The sequence below is a fragment of the Ambystoma mexicanum genome, chromosome 1q (genome assembly GCF_040938575.1).
Source record: "Ambystoma mexicanum isolate Mex_15411 chromosome 1q, UKY_AmexF1_1, whole genome shotgun sequence".
NCBI classification, from domain to species: Eukaryota; Metazoa; Chordata; class Amphibia; order Caudata; family Ambystomatidae; genus Ambystoma; species Ambystoma mexicanum.
Window position 1 is genome coordinate 1,161,412,899 of NC_090922.1, and position 19,123 is coordinate 1,161,432,021.

The window sequence follows — 19,123 nt, forward strand, 5'->3', positions numbered from 1 at the left end:
CTCTGAGGAGAATGTTTATTTTTAACAATATTTTATGCAGATTTCTCAAAAGGCACCAAAGAGATATCATCTCAAAACTGCCACTTCCTGAGGAAACACCTGTGAATACTATAACCCTAATTAACGGGTCACAAACATTCACATTTTGTATATGTAAATTGAGAAGTTTGAGTTTTTTACCAACACAGTGCCCAACAAGCCAAATTGTCTGTGAATAGAGCACTGCACATTATGTAATTTTCCATGTCTTTCCCCTGCCCTTTATTTAGCAAATTTTGAAAGATATTGGGCCTCATTTCGACCCTGGCGGTAGCGATTTAATTGGGCCGGTAGAGCTGCCGGCCCTTTTAAACCCCTACCACCTCATTACGAGGTCCGCTCGCGGGACCCGTTAAGGATGCCTGGTAAAACCAAGCGTCCTTAACGGGTCCCGTGAGCGGCCCAGCATGCTAACAACGGGCCCGTCATTAACAGGCCCGTTGTTAGCATGCTCCCCATTCCCATTGAGCCCTATGGGGGCTTGAATGGGAATAGGGATGTACTGGGGTCGGCTTCCCTGAATGGGGAATACCGGGCCCTCCAAGGTCGGAATGGCCCGATATTTCCCCATTCAGGGAACCCGGACCCGGTACCCAGAACGGGGGTAGCCATGCCGCAAATAGCTAATGCACTAGAGGGTATATCCCTACTCTGTCAAGGATTGGGATCACTAAACCACAAAACAGAAAAGTGTCCTAACAGGTTCACTAAACATATATATAAATTAAATTTATAATAAACTTCTCAATACCAGAAATATGGCACAAGCTATCTAAAGTACTTCCTAGGTATGTGTTTTATATTTTTCTGTGTCCACCTAAGTTTTCATAGGGATACATTTTACAAAAATCACCATTTCGTACTTCTGTTTAAACATTACACAGAAGCAACTCTTAATTATTTCAATAGTTGCTCATAAGCAAGGTCTGTCAATTACCAAGCACTATTAGCTCAACATAAATTCCACATCAAGCACAGTATGTACAAAAAAGAACCAATGAGTATCCATGTTCATGTACACAGTATTTCATACAATGCAAAAGACATTTATATACACACATTTAGAAAAGAACATTTGAAAAAAACTTTTTCTCAGAATAGTCAACACTATATAAATTTTGAAGTTGATAGGCCCCCACTCAGAGGTTGAAACCATATGTCTCTGAATTATAAATTTTCAGTTACATTGGGGGCATTTTCAATTAGTTAGCTGAACTCAGAGTCTACTAGCTAAACTCGGGGTCTACATGTGACACCAGGATGAATCTAGAAGGTGTCATACTCGCACACGAATAAAACAGAAAGTGCGAGTAAACTACGTTTCAGCGGAGTGGGCCGTTCCGCCTTCCTCAGGACCAGTAGAAGTCATGACCCTCACGTGTCTGGGGCTCAAGATCAGATACGTTCCTTCATGTTTACAAATAGACGTTAATGGTTGATATTTCCATTAAAATAGGTTGATCTGTGTGTTCACCCGAGCTCATCCGTCACAGGGTCCCAATAACGGCCTGCACTCCCCTAGGAACCGCGTCCCTGTCTGCTCTTTGGAGTGGAATTCTGTTAAAGCTGCACTTGTACACCACTGGGGGTTGCGCGCTTGGGATTGGTCACTGCAGGTGGACGCGGCCCCCCCAGAGATTCGGCCTGGAAGCCTCAGTATTCGCAGGGATTACGTCAGGGTCACCAAGGAGAGACCACTCAATGCTCAGACCTCTAGCAGATGGAAGAATATCCCGCCTCATTTCCGCTAACGCTGCAGCCTATTGCCAACGTACAGAGCATATTCTCCCTAACAAAATGGCCGTATCGATGATGTGCGTGTGCCTCTGATGCACGAAACCTGAGCGGTTTCGTGCATCAGAGGCACACGCACATCATCGATACGGCCATTTTGTTAGGGAGAATATGCTCTGTACGTTGGCAATAGGCTGCAGCGTTAGCGGAAATGAGGCGGGATATTCTTCCATCTGCTAGAGGTCTGAGCATTGAGTGGTCTCTCCTTGGTGACCCTGACGTAATCCCTGCGAATACTGAGGCTTCCAGGCCGAATCTCTGGGGGGGGGGCGCGTCCACCTGCAGTGACCAGTCCCAAGCGCGCAACCCCCAGTGGTGTACAAGTGCAGCTTTAACAGAATTCCACTCCAAAGAGCAGACAGGGACGCGGCTCCTAGGGGAGTGCAGGCCGTTATTGGGACCCTGTGACGGATGAGCTCGGGTGAACACACAGATCAACCTATTTTAATGGAAATATCAACCATTAACGTCTATTTGTAAACGTGAAGGAACGTATCTGATCTTGAGCCCCAGACACGTGAGGGTCATGACTTCTACTGGTCCTGCGGAAGGCGGACCGGCCCACTCCGCCGAAACGTAGTTTACTCGCACTTTCTGTTTTATTCGTGTGCGAGTATGACACCTTCTAGATTCATCCTGGTGTCACACGTAGACCCCGAGTTTAGCTAGTAGACTCTGAGTTCAGCTAACTAATTGAAAATGCCCCCAATGTAACTGAACATTTATAATTCAGAGACATATGGTTTCAACCTCTGAGTGGGGGCCTATCAACTTCAAAATTTATATAGTGTTGACTATTCTGAGAAAAAGTTTTTTTCAAATGTTCTTTTCTAAATGTGTGTATATAACTGTCTTTTGCATTGTATGAAATACTGTGTACATGAACATGGATACTCATTGGTTCTTTTTTGTACATACTGTGCTTGATGTGGAATTTATGTTGAGCTAATAGTGCTTGGTAATTGACAGACCTTGCTTATGAGCAACTATTGAAATAATAAAGAGTTGCTTCTGTGTAATGTTTAAACAGAAGTACGAAATGGTGATTTTTGTAAAATGTATCCCTATGAAAACTTAGGTGGACACAGAAAAATATAAAACACATACCTAGGAAGTACTTTAGATAGCTTGTGCCATATTTCTGGTATTGAGAAGTTTATTATAAATTTAATTTATATATATGCCGCAAATAGCGGCATGGCTACCTCCATTCTTGTAATAAGGCCCATTGATCCAAATCGGTGACACCACACGCACAGTGGCAATACTATTCTAAATGCCATATAAGGAGGCAGTGGTGCATGGCTAGCAGTTGAGACAGTAACCACATGATCTCAGACCTGTGACTTGGACTTTCCTAATCCCCTTTATTTCCCATCCATGCTGACTAAACATAGCTTTAATTGATTCTCAAAATGCAGTGAATAGACAAGGGCTGTGAGGATATGCAATATCTGTAGTGTTATCGTGCTCTTTGGGAACATTGGGAAGCAGGCAGAGAAGATGTATTAACAGGCCATGATGAGAACATAGCCGAAAGCACCTGCCACAGATTAATTTTGGGGACAAAGTAATGATCCACCACATCGCATCAGAGTACTAGCCAAGCCAATCACTGGAGTCTGTGATGTTTCCAAGCAGGATTGGTCTACTAAATCAATATACATAAGCAAGGTTGGGAAACATTAGCAGGGTGAATGGAAGGATAAATAAAGATCATCCAACTAGCAGATCAGCCTTCTCTAGCCTCCAACGCTACATCAATTGATATATATGAGAACCAAAACGGGCAACAAGCCGGAGCCCAGTGCGCTTATCTGTGCCAAAGGTAATGGATAAACCCTAACCTATTTCAACTGAAGGATGTATGCCTGCTGCAGGTGCTTGTGTATTGATGGAACCTGTGCCCACATTATCTAACATTGAAATACACACAAGTTACACAGCCACTGGCAATGTATTTAATATAAACAAAGTATCTGAATGAATATAGCCAACACGTGTTTCGACCCAGCAGTCTTCTTCCAGGCTACTATTCATAAAATCATAGGTTAAATGCGAAATTGCAGAAACATGAATAATAAACAAAGTGCTTCTGGTGCAACATTTCTCCACCATGAATACTACTGTTCACCAACATAGATCTTCGTATTTAGAAAACACATACTGAAATCGTGACTCTAAAATTCGTAATGTGTAGATTTACAGATCACATTACTGAAGATGAAGACAGGATTGGAACGGTGGAGGAAACTGTAGACAAGGTAAATGCACTGCATGCACAACTTGATGATCTGAGAACAACAAACCGATTTGGAGGTATGGTAGTTACCATGGGAATTTACGTTCTTTCGGATTCAATGAAAAACTGAAGGTAGATAACATGGCGGATTTAGCAGAAAAATGAAATTCCGAAGTTCTACAGATTTAATTCGACATTCCCCTGGAGAAACTAAGAGCTCATAGAATAAGGCGACATGACACTGTGAACACCAAGTTCCTGAGATCTATCATAGCGTGTTTCTTGAGACACCGGATAAGACAGATTCGAATGGCCGTCAAGAATGTACAGAGGCCCAAGGCAGTATAAGGATTTCAGTGGATTAAATCTAAAGAAACTATGGACATAAAATATTTCTGGCAACCAGAACTGCGTATGTGGGATATGCAATTTGGATTGTTGAAGCTGGATAAGGTATTAATAACTAAGGCCCATAAAACAAAGAAATGTAGTTACTCAAAAGATCTATGAAATCACTTACAAGAACATGGACGTGTCACAAACATAATACATAACACGTCAGATTGCCAAGCATCAGGCACCCAAACTAGTCACAGGGAAATGCGGCAAAAACATAATACACAGTCAAGACAGCCCATAGCCAGACAAATGGGGAAGGAAGGAGACCATATGAAGAAACAAATCTAAATCACAACTGCAAAACACATGTTAAGAATGAGAAGGCTTTGAATAGGTTACCAGAGGGATTGTACTATGCGAGTACTTGGCATTAGGAAAATATGTTGCACTGTAGACACATGCCCTGGCGAGGCCTTTCACTTCCCATTCTGGTCTGTTTCTCAAGAGAGAGGAGAAAACATGTTAAATATTAGTTACATAAACTCCTGTACAATGGGTGGGAGATGGAGGGAGGAGGTGGTGGGAGGGAAGAGAAATGGCAATATAGCTACCAATGGGATGAAGTACACAGAGGGTAGAAATGTGCTGATTCAGACCAATCCTTTGCGAGTTTACTTCTATAGAGATCAACGCACTTAATTCAGATAGTGGGTAAGGAAAGAGCATATCATGATATTATATAGAGATGTATGGTTAGTACTTGACAACACATGAGTTCAGGTTTGACAAATCTTGCAGCAGACATATACAATTCAACAAAATGCAAACAATGTTTTTCCTGATTGTGGGGGCGGTCTTGATGGATGTACATAACTTCTGTTGGGACACTGGTGGTGCATAATTGAGGGGCTCCTACTAGTGTACACCACCATAAACAGGACATATGGCGTATAACCTTGAAGTTAGATCTCTCCCACACCAATGGGCTCAATAATTAAATTAAGGAGCAGGAGCCCCCCACATTCCATGAGCAGTGACCGCCGTCTCAGAGAAGCCTCTGAAGCATCATCTCCCCTAAGGTAGGCCTCGGGGAATATCCAACTGCATTACACTCAATTTGCAGCCTCTTCCACATGGACGTCGGATTAATTGGCAATCCGCTTCATAATCGGCCCACATGCATCCGTTGCTTTGAATAGCCTTTATTTTGCTTCCTTGCTGGATTTTATATCCTGTATGTTCTAACTTCGTGCTGCCCTCCATGGCTAGCCACGAGGATCAGCTACTTTCAAAATGGCCGTGCACTATTTTGCTTTCAGAAAATCATCCTAACTTCCTCGTTTCTGCAAGCAACATGACGTGATTGGCTGTGACTGCTACTTACTAGCCTATCCCACGCAGGCAGGCGAACGCCGGCCCACCAGCAAAGGCACACCTCCAAGGCTCATACCCTGTCGTGAGCCTGTCTGGAGCCCATGGAGCCACGCCCAGTAATGCTGTTTACCATCACCTTCATCCTATCTACGAGACTGCGTACCCTATCCTGGTAAGCCCCCTGCCACCCAGCACCTTGAACTTGTGGTTGCCGCAAGTACTAACTCACATCTAGCATCACAGAACTGAGCGTCTACTGCTCACGCAACATTCATTCGTGATGTGGTTCACCACTGCTGGTTACTCACTTCAACCGTGACATTGCAAAGCCCATTTTATGCACTCTTCTTATGGTTTGTTCAGACTGTGCACGCTATAATTTAAGGTCTTGAACTACATGTCCACGAGTGCACTGTCGACTACTGTGCGTATCCCGCGTACTCCATTTCACAAACCAGTAAGTGCGACAGTCCTTCGTTTACTACTAGGACACCCGCACCTGTTATGTTATGTAGTCTATCTTACTGTGCTCATACTACCACTTAACTAGGATCGCACTGTAGTGCCTGAACTATTGCATATATATGCACTATCTATTCATGAATGCTACATATATTGCCATGTATCACCTTCATACTATTATATCTTATCAAGACTGACACAAGTTTCTAAACTATTATATGTCACGGTATCAGTAGCCTCTTACTGCCAGTCAGGCCAGTGTCTCGTTACATTCTCTCTTTGTACTACTGTATGCCTCTTACCTAGACTACCCTTCATTGCATTTCAGTTTATGTCACCTCTTTGCTAACCATTCTACGTACTTCATCTACTACAATGTACTATGTATGCTCATATGTTGTGACCATATGGACATAGATCTATCCATTGTACCCATGCTATGCTTTTACATCAACTTATATTCATCTCAGTACTATCGTTGTTCAGTATAACTTTTTTCACTTTATTATAAAATGGACTGCCTATCACATTATGCATTTGGGTTAGCACCCTACATCTAATCCATCACCAGACAGACATAGCCCCATACTCCTATTTCAGCCCTACATAGACTGTGGCCCTCATTACAACACCGGCGCTAAACCATGGCGCTATTAGCACCATGGTTGGTGCCGGTGTTGTAACGGGTCCGCCATGGTTCAATGGGGAATTACCACCCCATTCCAAGGTTGGCGGGGCGGTAATTCCCCATTGAACCATGGCCCTTCCCCATTCCCGTTTTCGCCCCATAGGGCTGTATGGGAATGGGGAAGGCGCTAAGTACCGTACCGCAAATTGCGGTACCATACTTAGCACAAAGGTCCCTTTGCGGGTCCCTACTTTAACGGCTTGTGTAGACCAGCCGTTAAGGTCGGGTCCTACAAAGGGACCTCGTAATCAGGCACTAATGGGTTAACGGCGCCGCAGCCTTTTACAGCACCATTAACCCATTACCGCCAGGGTCGTAATGAGGCCCTGTGCGTCTAGCATATTTCTCTAGCTGCAGAACCAGACTACCTTAGCTACCCGATTACCCACTTGGGTTAACAACTTGCCTTATTGTCTTATTGACTTTACCTCTCTACCCACATTTCTAGTAGAGTTCATATACGATTATACCACACATTACAATGTGTAAACCTACTTGGTCATACCTTACGCTCATCTCATTGCTATACATACCTATACATACCTATCGCCACCTGGTATACTCCCATCACTACCTTTGGCAGTTTGTTTGCAGGTAACTTTGCCCAGCCACAATTCACACAACAGAACCTTGACAGTTCAGGCCTGTCTACTAACCTTACATCCTCCCTCTATCACCTCCTACTATCATCATCCTCACCCATGTTGCATGTGCACAATCCAGTGCTCCTGACCACAATCACCATGCCAGATTTCAATCCCTATCTGGCTACAACATTTTGTTTCCAAACCAACGCCTAACCAAAGCCCACCCCTTACACTAACATACTAATACCAACCAGGATCTCCCCACTACCGGGACCAACACTGCAACCCCTGCGCAAAACATCCACTCAATTAGTCATGACAGTAGCGCCATTAGCTCCAAAGATCCACCCATCAAAGCTGCACTAATCAATGCCAGATCACTCCCAGCTCATGCCCTTGACATTGCTGACTTCATCAGAATAGGAGACTTGGGCTTTCTTGCTATTACAGAAACCTGGCTTCATGCCGCATCTGGCCGCACACTTTCCTTGACTATACCAGACAACTATGCCATTATCAGATGCAATAGGAATAACAAATCAATCTAAAGGTGGTGGTATTGCCATTATTTACCAAAGTTCCCTTGGACTCAGACCTACCACATTTTTGCAAATCCCCTCTGCAGAATTGCTAACAGTCAAACTAGCTATCTCGCCTAACCATACGGCCACAATACACCTTATCTATAGGCCCCCAGGACCCATATCTTCCTTGACGGAGGATCTATCTATGATCCTTGGTGCCAAAACAAAGCCTAACTCACAAATCAGATTACTTGGTGACCTCAACCTGGGTCTCCAAGATCCAAATGATACCATCGCCCTTGACTTAGCCAAATCCCTAACAGATCTTGGATTTACCCATCACATTCAGGATCCTACCCACATAAAGGGTAGAACCCTCGATTGGTTAACAGATCTGAAATGTACAATTAACCTATCGTCTGTAACACCATGCCCATGGTCTGACCACCACAAAATAATCTTCACCATCAAAGCGTCCCCCCGCTAAGCGCCAAAACTAACATATCACCCACTATCCCCACTCACAATAAGGACATTACTAATGAGAAACTACTCCCTTTAATCTCCCCCTTATCAATAAAATGGCATCATCCAACTCTGACCCTACAGTCCTTGTCAACACTTACAACCGTACCATCCTAAAAGCCTTAAACACCATTGCACCACTAGAACTGAGTAGACCCATTCCACGTCCTCATCTTAACTCGTGGTTTACACCTCATCGCAGAGATCTCCGCAAAGCAAAAAGAAATGCAGAGGCACACTGGAAAAGCATTCCATCTGAGGCTAATAAAAACTCCCTAATCACCTGCATCATCTATCTATAAAGATGCTATATTCCTTGCCAAAAAAGATGCCTACATAATCGTATCTTGTTGGCTGAATCTGATACTAAAGAGCTATTTAAGATTCTTAAAGAACTTGAGTCACCCATAGCACCCTTAGACCAGTGTAACACAGATTGCTCCTGGTGTACCAACATACAGAAAGCTGTCCTTGATAAAGTTACATCCTTACAAACAAAAATTAATTTTAAAAAATGCAGCATCAACCAAGATCCTGCACTTAACTTTGCATTTAGCACCACATCCTCAGCTCGTCCTGCCAAACCCTTCAGCTTCTCACCCCTCTCCATATGGGAAGTAGAGAATATCATCAAAAAACTTAAACCTTCCAACTTTCAAGGTGACTCCTGCCCAGCACCTATTATTAAAGATACTGCCCAAAAACTTGCCCAATTAATCACTACCTTCATAAACGCCTCCTTCAAATCGGCAATTGTACCTGATAACCACAAGGATGCATGGGTGCTACCTTTAATTAAAAAACCTACCCTTGATCCAACCAATCCGGCCAATTATAGACCTATTACTATGGTAACCTTCCTCCTATAAATCCTGGACAGGGCAGCCTACCTAAAATTATAGGCTTACCTCAAAGCAAACAAAGTTCTTGGCCTCAGGCAGTCGGGCTTCCACCCTAGACACGGAACCAAAACCACCCTTATTGACCTCACAACACAAATTGAGGACTTAAAAGATAAAGGCAAACTGGCTCTACTTCTATTGCTTGACCTATCGGCAGCTTTCGATTTGGTCAACCACCAAATCTTATGCCAACACCTTAAAACAGCTGCCCACTTCTCTGATGAAGCCACCTCATGGATCAGATCGTTCTTAGCAAACAGAACAATGTGTGTCTTCTCACAGACCGCATCCGCCGAACCTTCACCAGTTTTATGCGGAGCCCCTCAAGGCTCCTGTGTCTCCCCAACACTTTACAATGTATTTACGAAGCCCCTTTTTGACATTCTCGACTATCTGGGTGTCTCATTCACTAATTATGCTGATGACACCCAGATACTCATCCCCATCACAGGTGACCATGTAATTGACTCCAAAGCACTTTGACTACTCAGTCATCCAGGCCTGGATGGCACATCATGGACTGTGCCTAAATGATAAGAAAACCGAGCTACTCATCCTAGGTTCTCACACTAGACTCAGTAAATTGGATCCCACCTTCAAATCTGTCACCATTGATGGAAACATTATCAACGTCTACAAGGACACAAAAACACTAGGTGTTTGACTCCACTCTGTCACTTACACGACACACTAATGCTGTTGTTTCGGCATCGGCTTACACCTGCAAGCTGATAACAGCATGCAGACCCTTCTTAACAGCTTCTAACTGCATTGCCCTCGCTAGAACCTTGGTTAAGACCAAAATTGATTATTGTATTGCCTTATATCTCGGCACCAGCCAAAGAAACATCAGCAAGCTCCAAGTCACCCAGAACAATGCCATAAGGGAAGCCTTGAAAATCCCCAGGAAATTTTGCATAGCTGACATTCGACGCAGTTTGCACTGGCTTCCTATTGCCTCTAGAATATCATTCAAAACTCTTGCACTTACTCACAAATCTTGAACTAAGCTGGCACATACTTATCTTGCTAACCGCTTCACCACCTACACTCCTAACAGACCGCTAAGATCTGCGCAAGACCACATACTGGTAATACCGATTTTCAAGCTCCAGGAAGCGGGTGGATCTAGCTTCCCTGTCCTCGCCGCCAAACTCTGGAACACACTACCAGTCACATTGAGAGCCGAACCATTTTACCTGGCTTTTAAGAATAAAGCCAAATCATGGCTCACCGAGCAGGACTTCATTACATCAACCATATAATCTGCCGTATCCCCACTATCATCTCCTTCATCATGTGCAAACACTCTACAATATGCGAGTAACTGTGCCTTCCGTGTATATATGTCTGCCAACTTGGATACACTGTCTCGCTGTATAATTTTACATCTGTCTTTCACCACTGTATTTGCCAATATTGTTAATTCATTGTTACTGTATGTGCATCCCTTGTTACCCCTCCCTAAAAAATGCACCCAGATGCCTTTGGGCCAGGTGTGCAATACAAACAAACAAACAAACAAACAAACAAACAAACAAACAAACAAATAAATAAATAAATAAATAAATAAATAAATAAATAAATAAATAAGGGGTGGAGTGTCACAATATCTGGCCTCAAAGAATCCTGATGTTGTCATATTGAAAGGAAATTACCTTTGCCTGGAAGAGGCAGGGAAACTTCAGAGAGATTGGATTGGCTGAGTTCATCATAGCAGCCTGGATGAAGATGAAGTATGTGAAATATGTGGTGCAACTATTTTACCTACTAAATAGATACGAGTGATAATTACAAAAATATGGAAAGATTAGGAGGTTAGGTTGGTAGGTATCACATGATCGCAATGGCGATCACACTCTGGTGCATGGATCAATGTCCACTCCTATGGGTACCAAACAGGCTTTTATTCTTAGATGGGGAGGTATTTGTAAGCAGTATAACATTAGAGGATCTGGAATATTCCTCTGGACTTTTACTTGGATGCTAAACAAACCACTTGATGGAAATGTGAGGGACAGTATTGTGGGGGAGGGGTAATGTTTCTCTGAAACCTTACATGGATAAAGTAAACAAACCACTTTATAGAAATGACAGGGATGCTCTGAAACATTGGGTGTCAGACCTTGGACCAGGTGACCCATTGAGGATATTTCAACCCACTGAAAAGGACACACATTTACTTCTTGTGTATTTTGGTTTCAACCCAGTATAGATTACTTCTTTATTTTTAAAGCTCAAATCTAACTTGGTGGAATGAAGTGCGGTACATTTACATCATTGCTATATACATTGTGTAAATGCACAATTTTATCTGGGGAATATCAGATCCTTGCCCTCTGTCTCTGGAAAAGGACTTGAATATTGAAATCCCCTAGCAGGTGGCGATTTGAAGTTAATCTCTTCAAAACATTAACAGATAAAGAAGAAATATGTACCTAGGTCAAAGAATACCTTAATAATAGGTTTCAGTAAAGACAATGACCACTTTATGGGTGGCGCAGGAAGCATTCACCAGAGGCGTAATATCTCTAGCAATGAACATAAAGAAAGGAAGAAACAAGAAAAACATAAGACTGTATTTAAGAAAACGAACACAGAAATATATTGCAGTGAAACATATCACAGTCTTGGGCCCCCCAGGAAAGCAAGATTCTGACTCAGTCTTCGGCCCCAGGGGAAGCAAGATTCAGACTAGCACTTTTCCGGCTGCGTATGAACCGATATAAAATAAAATAGCAATGCATTTAAGTCGGCGGGAGGAACAAACGGGTGTTGCATTAATGCATATAATGAGTTTAGGGATTTTCTAAAAGAAAGGTTACATCACTTCATAGCCAGAAGATATGCAATGGGGAAATGCTTTCATGAGGATCATGTATTTACATCTCTTAGATGTGGCTAGTGGTACACTTGGAGGGTCAATTACAGAGCAGGAGGTGAAGCAAATCATTGGGGAAATGACTAATGGAAATCGCCTGGGGAAGATGGACTTGCAGTTGGGTTGGAGGTCCCATACTCTCGGTTCTACTCACGAAATTCATAAAGGGGCAGTTTAATTAGGGGGACTGGATGGGAGGTTTAATAAAGGCTTCACTACAATAATCCCTAAATCAGGGAGAGACCCTTTATATTACAGCAATTACTGACCCACCTCCTGGTCAACGTAGAAAACACAATAGTTGATAAGATGCTGGTTAATATGCTCACACAAGCAATTTTACATTTGGTACATGGCAGGCAGGGTTTATGTCAGATAGATGGGTGACAGATAACATTAGCTTATTTCTGCATACTGTATGGCTGTAAAAAGCTAAGAAGGACACCACAGTAGTGCAAACACTAGATGATGAAAAAGCGTTTGATAGAGTTGAATAAAGATATATTTTTTCCATGCTACAAAGATTTGGACTAGGTGTGGGGGTGATTCAAAAAGTACAGCTGCTTTACAGATCTCCAAGAGCCAAGATATGAGCAAATCTATCTTGATGGGAGGCATCAATCTATCATTACGATGACCTACCCAGGCTCTAAAAATGATGATAAAATTCTTTCTTATGATACCTTTAAAAATACCGCAACCCCTGACGAAATGGGTAACCGTGGGGTCATTGATTCTGGGTTTCTCTGTATTTTTATTCTTGAATTACAATAATGTGTGCAGCACTTATTCTCAGAGTGCTGTAGGAGGCAATCTTTCCCCGCTCAATCTGTGCTCTGAATACCCACACACACGCTTCCCACTTCCTACTGTATCCTCCTGTGATGTCGAGCGTGATGCTTCACATCACTACATTGTCTCCTTTTGTGCAATACATAAATGTTAATTTCAATAGTCTTTGTACCTTCCTGGTATCCTCCTTGTTCTGGTTGGTCTTTGGAACTCGAATTATTCATCATTATTCTTGTATGTTCACTTTCTCCCTTGACCAACATTTTCTGTCACTCTTTGATATCTATTATTCTTCCTTGACTTCCATAACAAACGTCCGAAGTGCTTCAGGTTACAATAACTCTTCTCTTGTTTCTGTACCATCACTCATTTCAGCCATTCAATACAATATTTTTTCCAAAGCTCTACTTCTTCCTGTCCATGTTTTTAGACAGTGTTCTTTCATTTTAAGCATGTGTATTGCTGCACTATTGAAAGGTAAGGTTTCTTTGTCTTTGTGAAGTAGTCTAATTTCTATCCAATCTCCTTGCTGAAGATTGTGAACATTCACTGGCCCTCATTACAACCCGGCGTTATGGGGTTAACGGCGCCGTAAAAGGTGTCGGCGCCGTTAAACCCTTAACGCCTGATTACGAGGTCCCTTTGCGGGTGGCACTTTAACGCCTGCTTTTAGCAGGCGTTAAAAAACCAACCCGCAAAGGGACCTAGGAGCTAATTACGGCACCGTAATTTACGGTGCCGTAATTAGCGCCTTCCCCAGTCCCATTGAGCCGTATGGGGCAAAAATGGGAATGGGGAAGGGCAATGGCGGCATGGGGAATTACCGCCCCACCAACCTTGTAATGGGGCGGTATTTCTCCATTCCACCATGGCGGACTCGTTATAACACCGGCACCAACCATGGTGATAATAGCGTCATGGTTTAGCGCCGGGGTTGTAATGAGGGCCACTGACCCTTCTGGCATCATGAATTTCATGTCTTCTTTCTTGAATTCCTTTAACTCTTGTTTTTAGATCTTCAATATTCAGTATGACTTATTTGGTCGATTTTCTTATCCAAAAGAGATTGCTTGTCTATTCTGCAGATGATATTCCTGTCAAACTGTTAGGAGTGGTCCCATGGCTGATACTGAGACTATTCCATTTGTATATGCGGCGTGTGTTACGCTGTTGATGTACTTTTTCATTCTCTTCACTTCCTAATTTTCTGGATATGTAGAATCTCAATAATACACAGATGGAAAAGCCCTTCGACTTACTTTCCTAGGCATCCAAGAGAGGTCATATGTCAGAAATCCATATTTGTCAAGTTTGCAGAAGCTCCTTAAAAAGTGAGCAAAAATAACTCAAATGTTTTGGTTTCTTCGTTATGTCATGGTTATCAAAACCCTAGGCTGGAGCGCAAAAAGCATAAGGACACAAAGCCTGTTTAGGGCTTAGATATGGTCAAACCTTTAAGCCTTCCACTGAGTCATGGTTAGCCAAGGCATCTAGAAAGCATGCCCATGAAAACACAATGTGCAAAGCCCCTCTACTTATTCCATTAACCCCGACGGCCAGGAACAGCCAGGTTCTATACATAGGAAAAGTGGAAGGGAATATGGGCACATTTAACTTAGGGTGGGTTTTGGCCCACAGCTTTCTTGGGGGCAGAAGCTCCAGTCCCGCCTTCCTGGAGACTGCCGATTCCTGCCAGGGCCTTTAAGCTAATGGTTATGTTGGTGTGTGAGGCGGGAATCCTATTAGGCTGAAGCTGGGTGCTTATGGATTTAATTTACATAATCCAGCCTTTGACTTGCATTCTCACCCCAGGCTGCAGTTAGTGTGTCCTGTTAATAGAGGACATCATGCAAATGTTAGGTCAAAATAGGGGTGTACGGTCTAGTTAACAGATTAGATATTCAAGTCTATCCATCTAGTATTTTCTTTGTGTGTGCGTGATTATGTGGTTGCTACCTGCTTATGCTTGCTTCAAAGGCACTTGAAAACTAGACATTTAAGGCAAAGCATTACCATGAAACCTCAGCATAATGTAACATGACCTAACCAGCTAGTATAAAAGGAAACCAACACCATATGCCCCACTCTCGAAAGGAGTGCATGAGTACATACAGTAGCACTCAGGTTGATTCTCGATAATGTGTATTTAGCTTTGGGAAAAGAACATATAGATCCCAGGAGAACAAGACATTACACAACTTTCTACAGCTTAAAACATGATATAGTGTAGCATGGGCAGGGCATAGATAATGAAGCTCAGTGCAGGCACATATCAAAACTTCCATTGCTATACATCCCAAACAAATAATGATCCGACCCAGCAGAAACAGCAATCCAAAGGTAGAATCTCTCTCTCTCACACACACACACCCCCTCCCCCCCCCCCCCGGTACTGGGATAGACACCTTCTGCTGCTCTTTCGGTTGACTGATTTTAAGATGTAAATGGCTGATCCTTCTTAGACCACGGCACTGGGTATCAAAGGCAAGGGACTCCACCTCTTACACCTTTCCTTCACTATGACCTGGGGCAGATTGCTGTTTCCTTTCATCAAGAGGTGCCATATTCCCCCATTAATTAACACCATTTATTTCTGTAGGCCAGAAGAAGGAACATTTGGGTCCTTTGTTGGTGGGAGAGTGATAGCTCATCCTTTGAAACAACGGGTGTCCTCCATAAATGGAGTTTCTTCTGTTTAAATTGTATTTAGTTATTTTTTGATTTACCAAAATGCAGAGTTGTGCTTCAGGGCAGACTGCTGAAGGGCACACACCATGCCATCGACTCTGCATTGATCAAACATTTGAGTCTTCCACAGTGCGATGGTGAACCTCAGCATGTTACAGCCCTATCAAGAAAATACAGGTGTCAAAGCCCTTCTAGGCCCAGTAGCCTCTTTGCTGGTCACCAGGCCATTGCCCTGGGCCCACAGCTATGACCATCAGCCAATTTCCCCTTCACTCAGGCTTATAGCCCCATAATGCCACCTGAAGTGGTCAATTAGCCTGGCCTACACAGGTCCAGTGGCTACTTTGCCTCCTTATGAGTCCACAGTTCACTGTCCATCATCTGCAGTCATGCCTCTTGGTCACATTGTCTTAGACAGCGACTTTGACTATGCCGCATGCCTCCCCAAGCCACTGGAAGTGGCCACTGGGCCTGGCCTAAGGACCTGCTGAGCCCCCAAGTGTATAGGGCCAGACCTGTGGCTAGGCCCAGAAGCATATTTGCCCTCATTGCTGGTCTACCACAACTGTGTATGGCCTGTAGCCATTGCCATTGGCCATTTTGCCCTTAGGCCATGCTCCTAACCCTGAAAAGCCACCAATAGGACATGACTATTGGCTAAGTACATTGGCTTTTTGCCCCACAGTGGGCCCAGGGCCCTGGCACTTTGCCTGCGGCCATACCCATTATCTAACATGCCTGGTGTATTGGCTTCAACCATGCCACATGTCAAAATGTCCTGTTAAGCCAACTGAAGCGGTCACTGGGGTCACTTTACCCACATTGCAGAAATGCCCAGTGACAACATTGCTTATAGGGACATGGCTGAGCAGTCTGGGAGTCTGGCCCATGAGGCTGCAAAACGTCCCTTTTAAAATAATTTCGTGCATGGGGTCAGCCATACCCCACAACAAGTTTGCAAATAGCAATGACGCCCAAATGGCACATTTTTCCAGGCACCAAACCAATCAGATTTGTTCAGCTAACCGAATTGACCCACACTACACTTTGGAGGTGTCTTGCCGGTCCGAGAACTCGAATTGGCCATTCAGGGTCCTAATAATGGCCTCTGGGTCCATGGGTCCATGAATAAATAGGGTTAATCCAAATATCACTAATGTGATTTTTGACACTTTTGGTCTAATTTGAACCAAATTGCTGTGTGAATTTGCACCAAACAAGACAAGGCATGTTTTCGGGGCTTGCTTCTCACTGTAGTTTGGAAAAAGTTTTCTAGAGCTTTGGGATGTAGATGAGAGAATAAAATGCCCTATGAGAAATTGCATGCCTGTCACTGACCCTCTAAAATATGTATATACATTTTATTCATATTAATATTTATACGTACAATAAGCTGTGCATTCTCTTCAATTAGCTCTCATTCTGAAACTCATTAGTGCTCACCATTTCACAAATGGGTTTTAATTAATTGTTTTTTTGTTTTTTTACAGCTGCTCCTGAAACTACAAAAGCCTTAATTGTCACAGACGGGTATATCAGTGCAATAGATGTATCCAACTTGTCAATCCTAATTAATTTAACTCTTCTACGATTAAGTAGTAACAGCATTGCTGAGATACAAGAAGGTGCTTTCAGTGGGTTTATAGACTTAAAAGCTTTAGTGCTGGACCAAAACCAGATATCTAGCCCTGCCATCAGCAATAATACCTTCCGCAAGCTTCAAACACTGGAGCTGCTAGTGCTGAGCAATAATGCATTAAGCAGTATTGATGGGGCCTGGTTCACTCCCATGAAGAACCTCATAAGGCTCCAGCTGAATGGGAACCAGCTCACTAACCTCACAGACAATAGTTTTGGAAGCACTTCTCTCTACCATCTGAAGAACCTTGATCTATCAAACAATTTAATTAGTTACATTGACAAATACACATTCCTAGGCTTGCCCCAACTGCAGGAGCTGGACCTTGCCAGGAATAACTTGAAACACATCTCAGACGCCTTTTTCCCCCTGGCACGGCTTGCTGTTTTGAACTTGGATCAAAATCAGTGGAACTGTTCCTGCGAGCTTCAAGAATTGTCTGCTTTTTTAAGAAACTTCATCTCTTCAGAAAAAGTCCTCAAAAATGCCAAAAGCATGGGGTGTTGGAATTCACAGAACCCCAAAGTTCACAATGTACTCGAACTCAGTGAAACAAACTGTTTACCAGCAACACAAACCCTGACCATCATTGTAAAAGAGAGAAGCAAAAACGACTATCTCCGAGATCTTATTTTAGTAGCTGTGTTTTGCTTCGCAGGTAATGTACGAAATATTGTGATGTTGGTAATTAATTGGAAGGTTTGTAATATGCACAAATGAACGTTTATGGCCTTTTGTGTCTATTTAAATCTAATTATAATGCAATTTGAGCCATTTCGGGACAATGAAGTACAACATATACACAAATAAATACAATTAAATAGATTTAAGATATAATGCAATTTCATCTTGTCCTTAAACATCCTAAAACAGTCCATTATATAACTACACATTATTATTATTAATATTATATTTATTGAGAGCAGATGTAGCTCTGCGATGCAACAGAGCGTTTTGCCGAGATATACAACAGTTCAGATGAAAAACGGAGCGCTTTTCAGAGGTAACAACAGAACAGTTATACAGCAGGGGGTAGAATACAGAGGGACACATAGGAGGTGTACAGCTGTACAGGTAGGCAGGGAGCAGCGGGCGAATGGTGACTAGCAAGCAAGGTGGCGTGGAGGGGCGACGTGATTGCCTAGGTGTTAAGGAGGAGAGACTCCTTGAAGAGTTGGGTCTTGAGCTCTTTCCTGAATTGTAGGAGCATGGGGACAAGACTGATGATGACAGAGAGGAGGTTCTATAGTCTTGGGGCGTATGCCGAGAAGACTTTTTTTTATCCTTATTTACAAGACAAAAGCACGGTTGGCATCCAATCTCTCTGTTCTTTTCCAAGTATTCAGAGGCTGCAAACACTTTGAGAGAATTGACCCACGAAGAACAGGGATCAGCCCCTGCTTCTCCTGCTGCCATAAAAGACAGGTTCCATCGCACGTAGGCACAGAGACTCAAGAGCTTCCTTCCTCTTCTATTGACCCACAGCTCCATAACTTGGAGTAGTCCAAACCACATCTCTTACACACCTCTTGGGGATCCAGACCATGGACAGTAGAGTTTCAGGTTTATGGTCAGTTGGACCAGAGGATTGTCACGACATGTCTGAATGCCAGTGGTATGCTTGTGCCACAAGGTTGCCATACTGTT

At 43.1% G+C, this 19,123-nt stretch overlaps 2 protein-coding genes across 3 annotated transcripts in view; one reads left to right on the forward strand and one right to left on the reverse strand.

Moving 5' to 3' along the window:
- The window catches only part of TNNI3K (TNNI3 interacting kinase), a 3,214,557-nt gene that overhangs the window by 420,414 nt on the left and 2,775,020 nt on the right, over positions 1-19,123 (reverse strand). The gene's annotated exons all lie outside the window — the stretch shown is intronic.
- The window catches only part of LRRC53 (leucine rich repeat containing 53), a 247,312-nt gene continuing 232,214 nt past the window's right edge, over positions 4,026-19,123 (forward strand). The window contains exons 1-2 of the mRNA XM_069635409.1: positions 4,026-4,152; positions 17,328-18,134. Of these exons, the coding sequence (XP_069491510.1) occupies positions 4,026-4,152; positions 17,328-18,134 (934 nt within the window). The remainder of the gene's footprint in view (positions 4,153-17,327; positions 18,135-19,123) is intronic.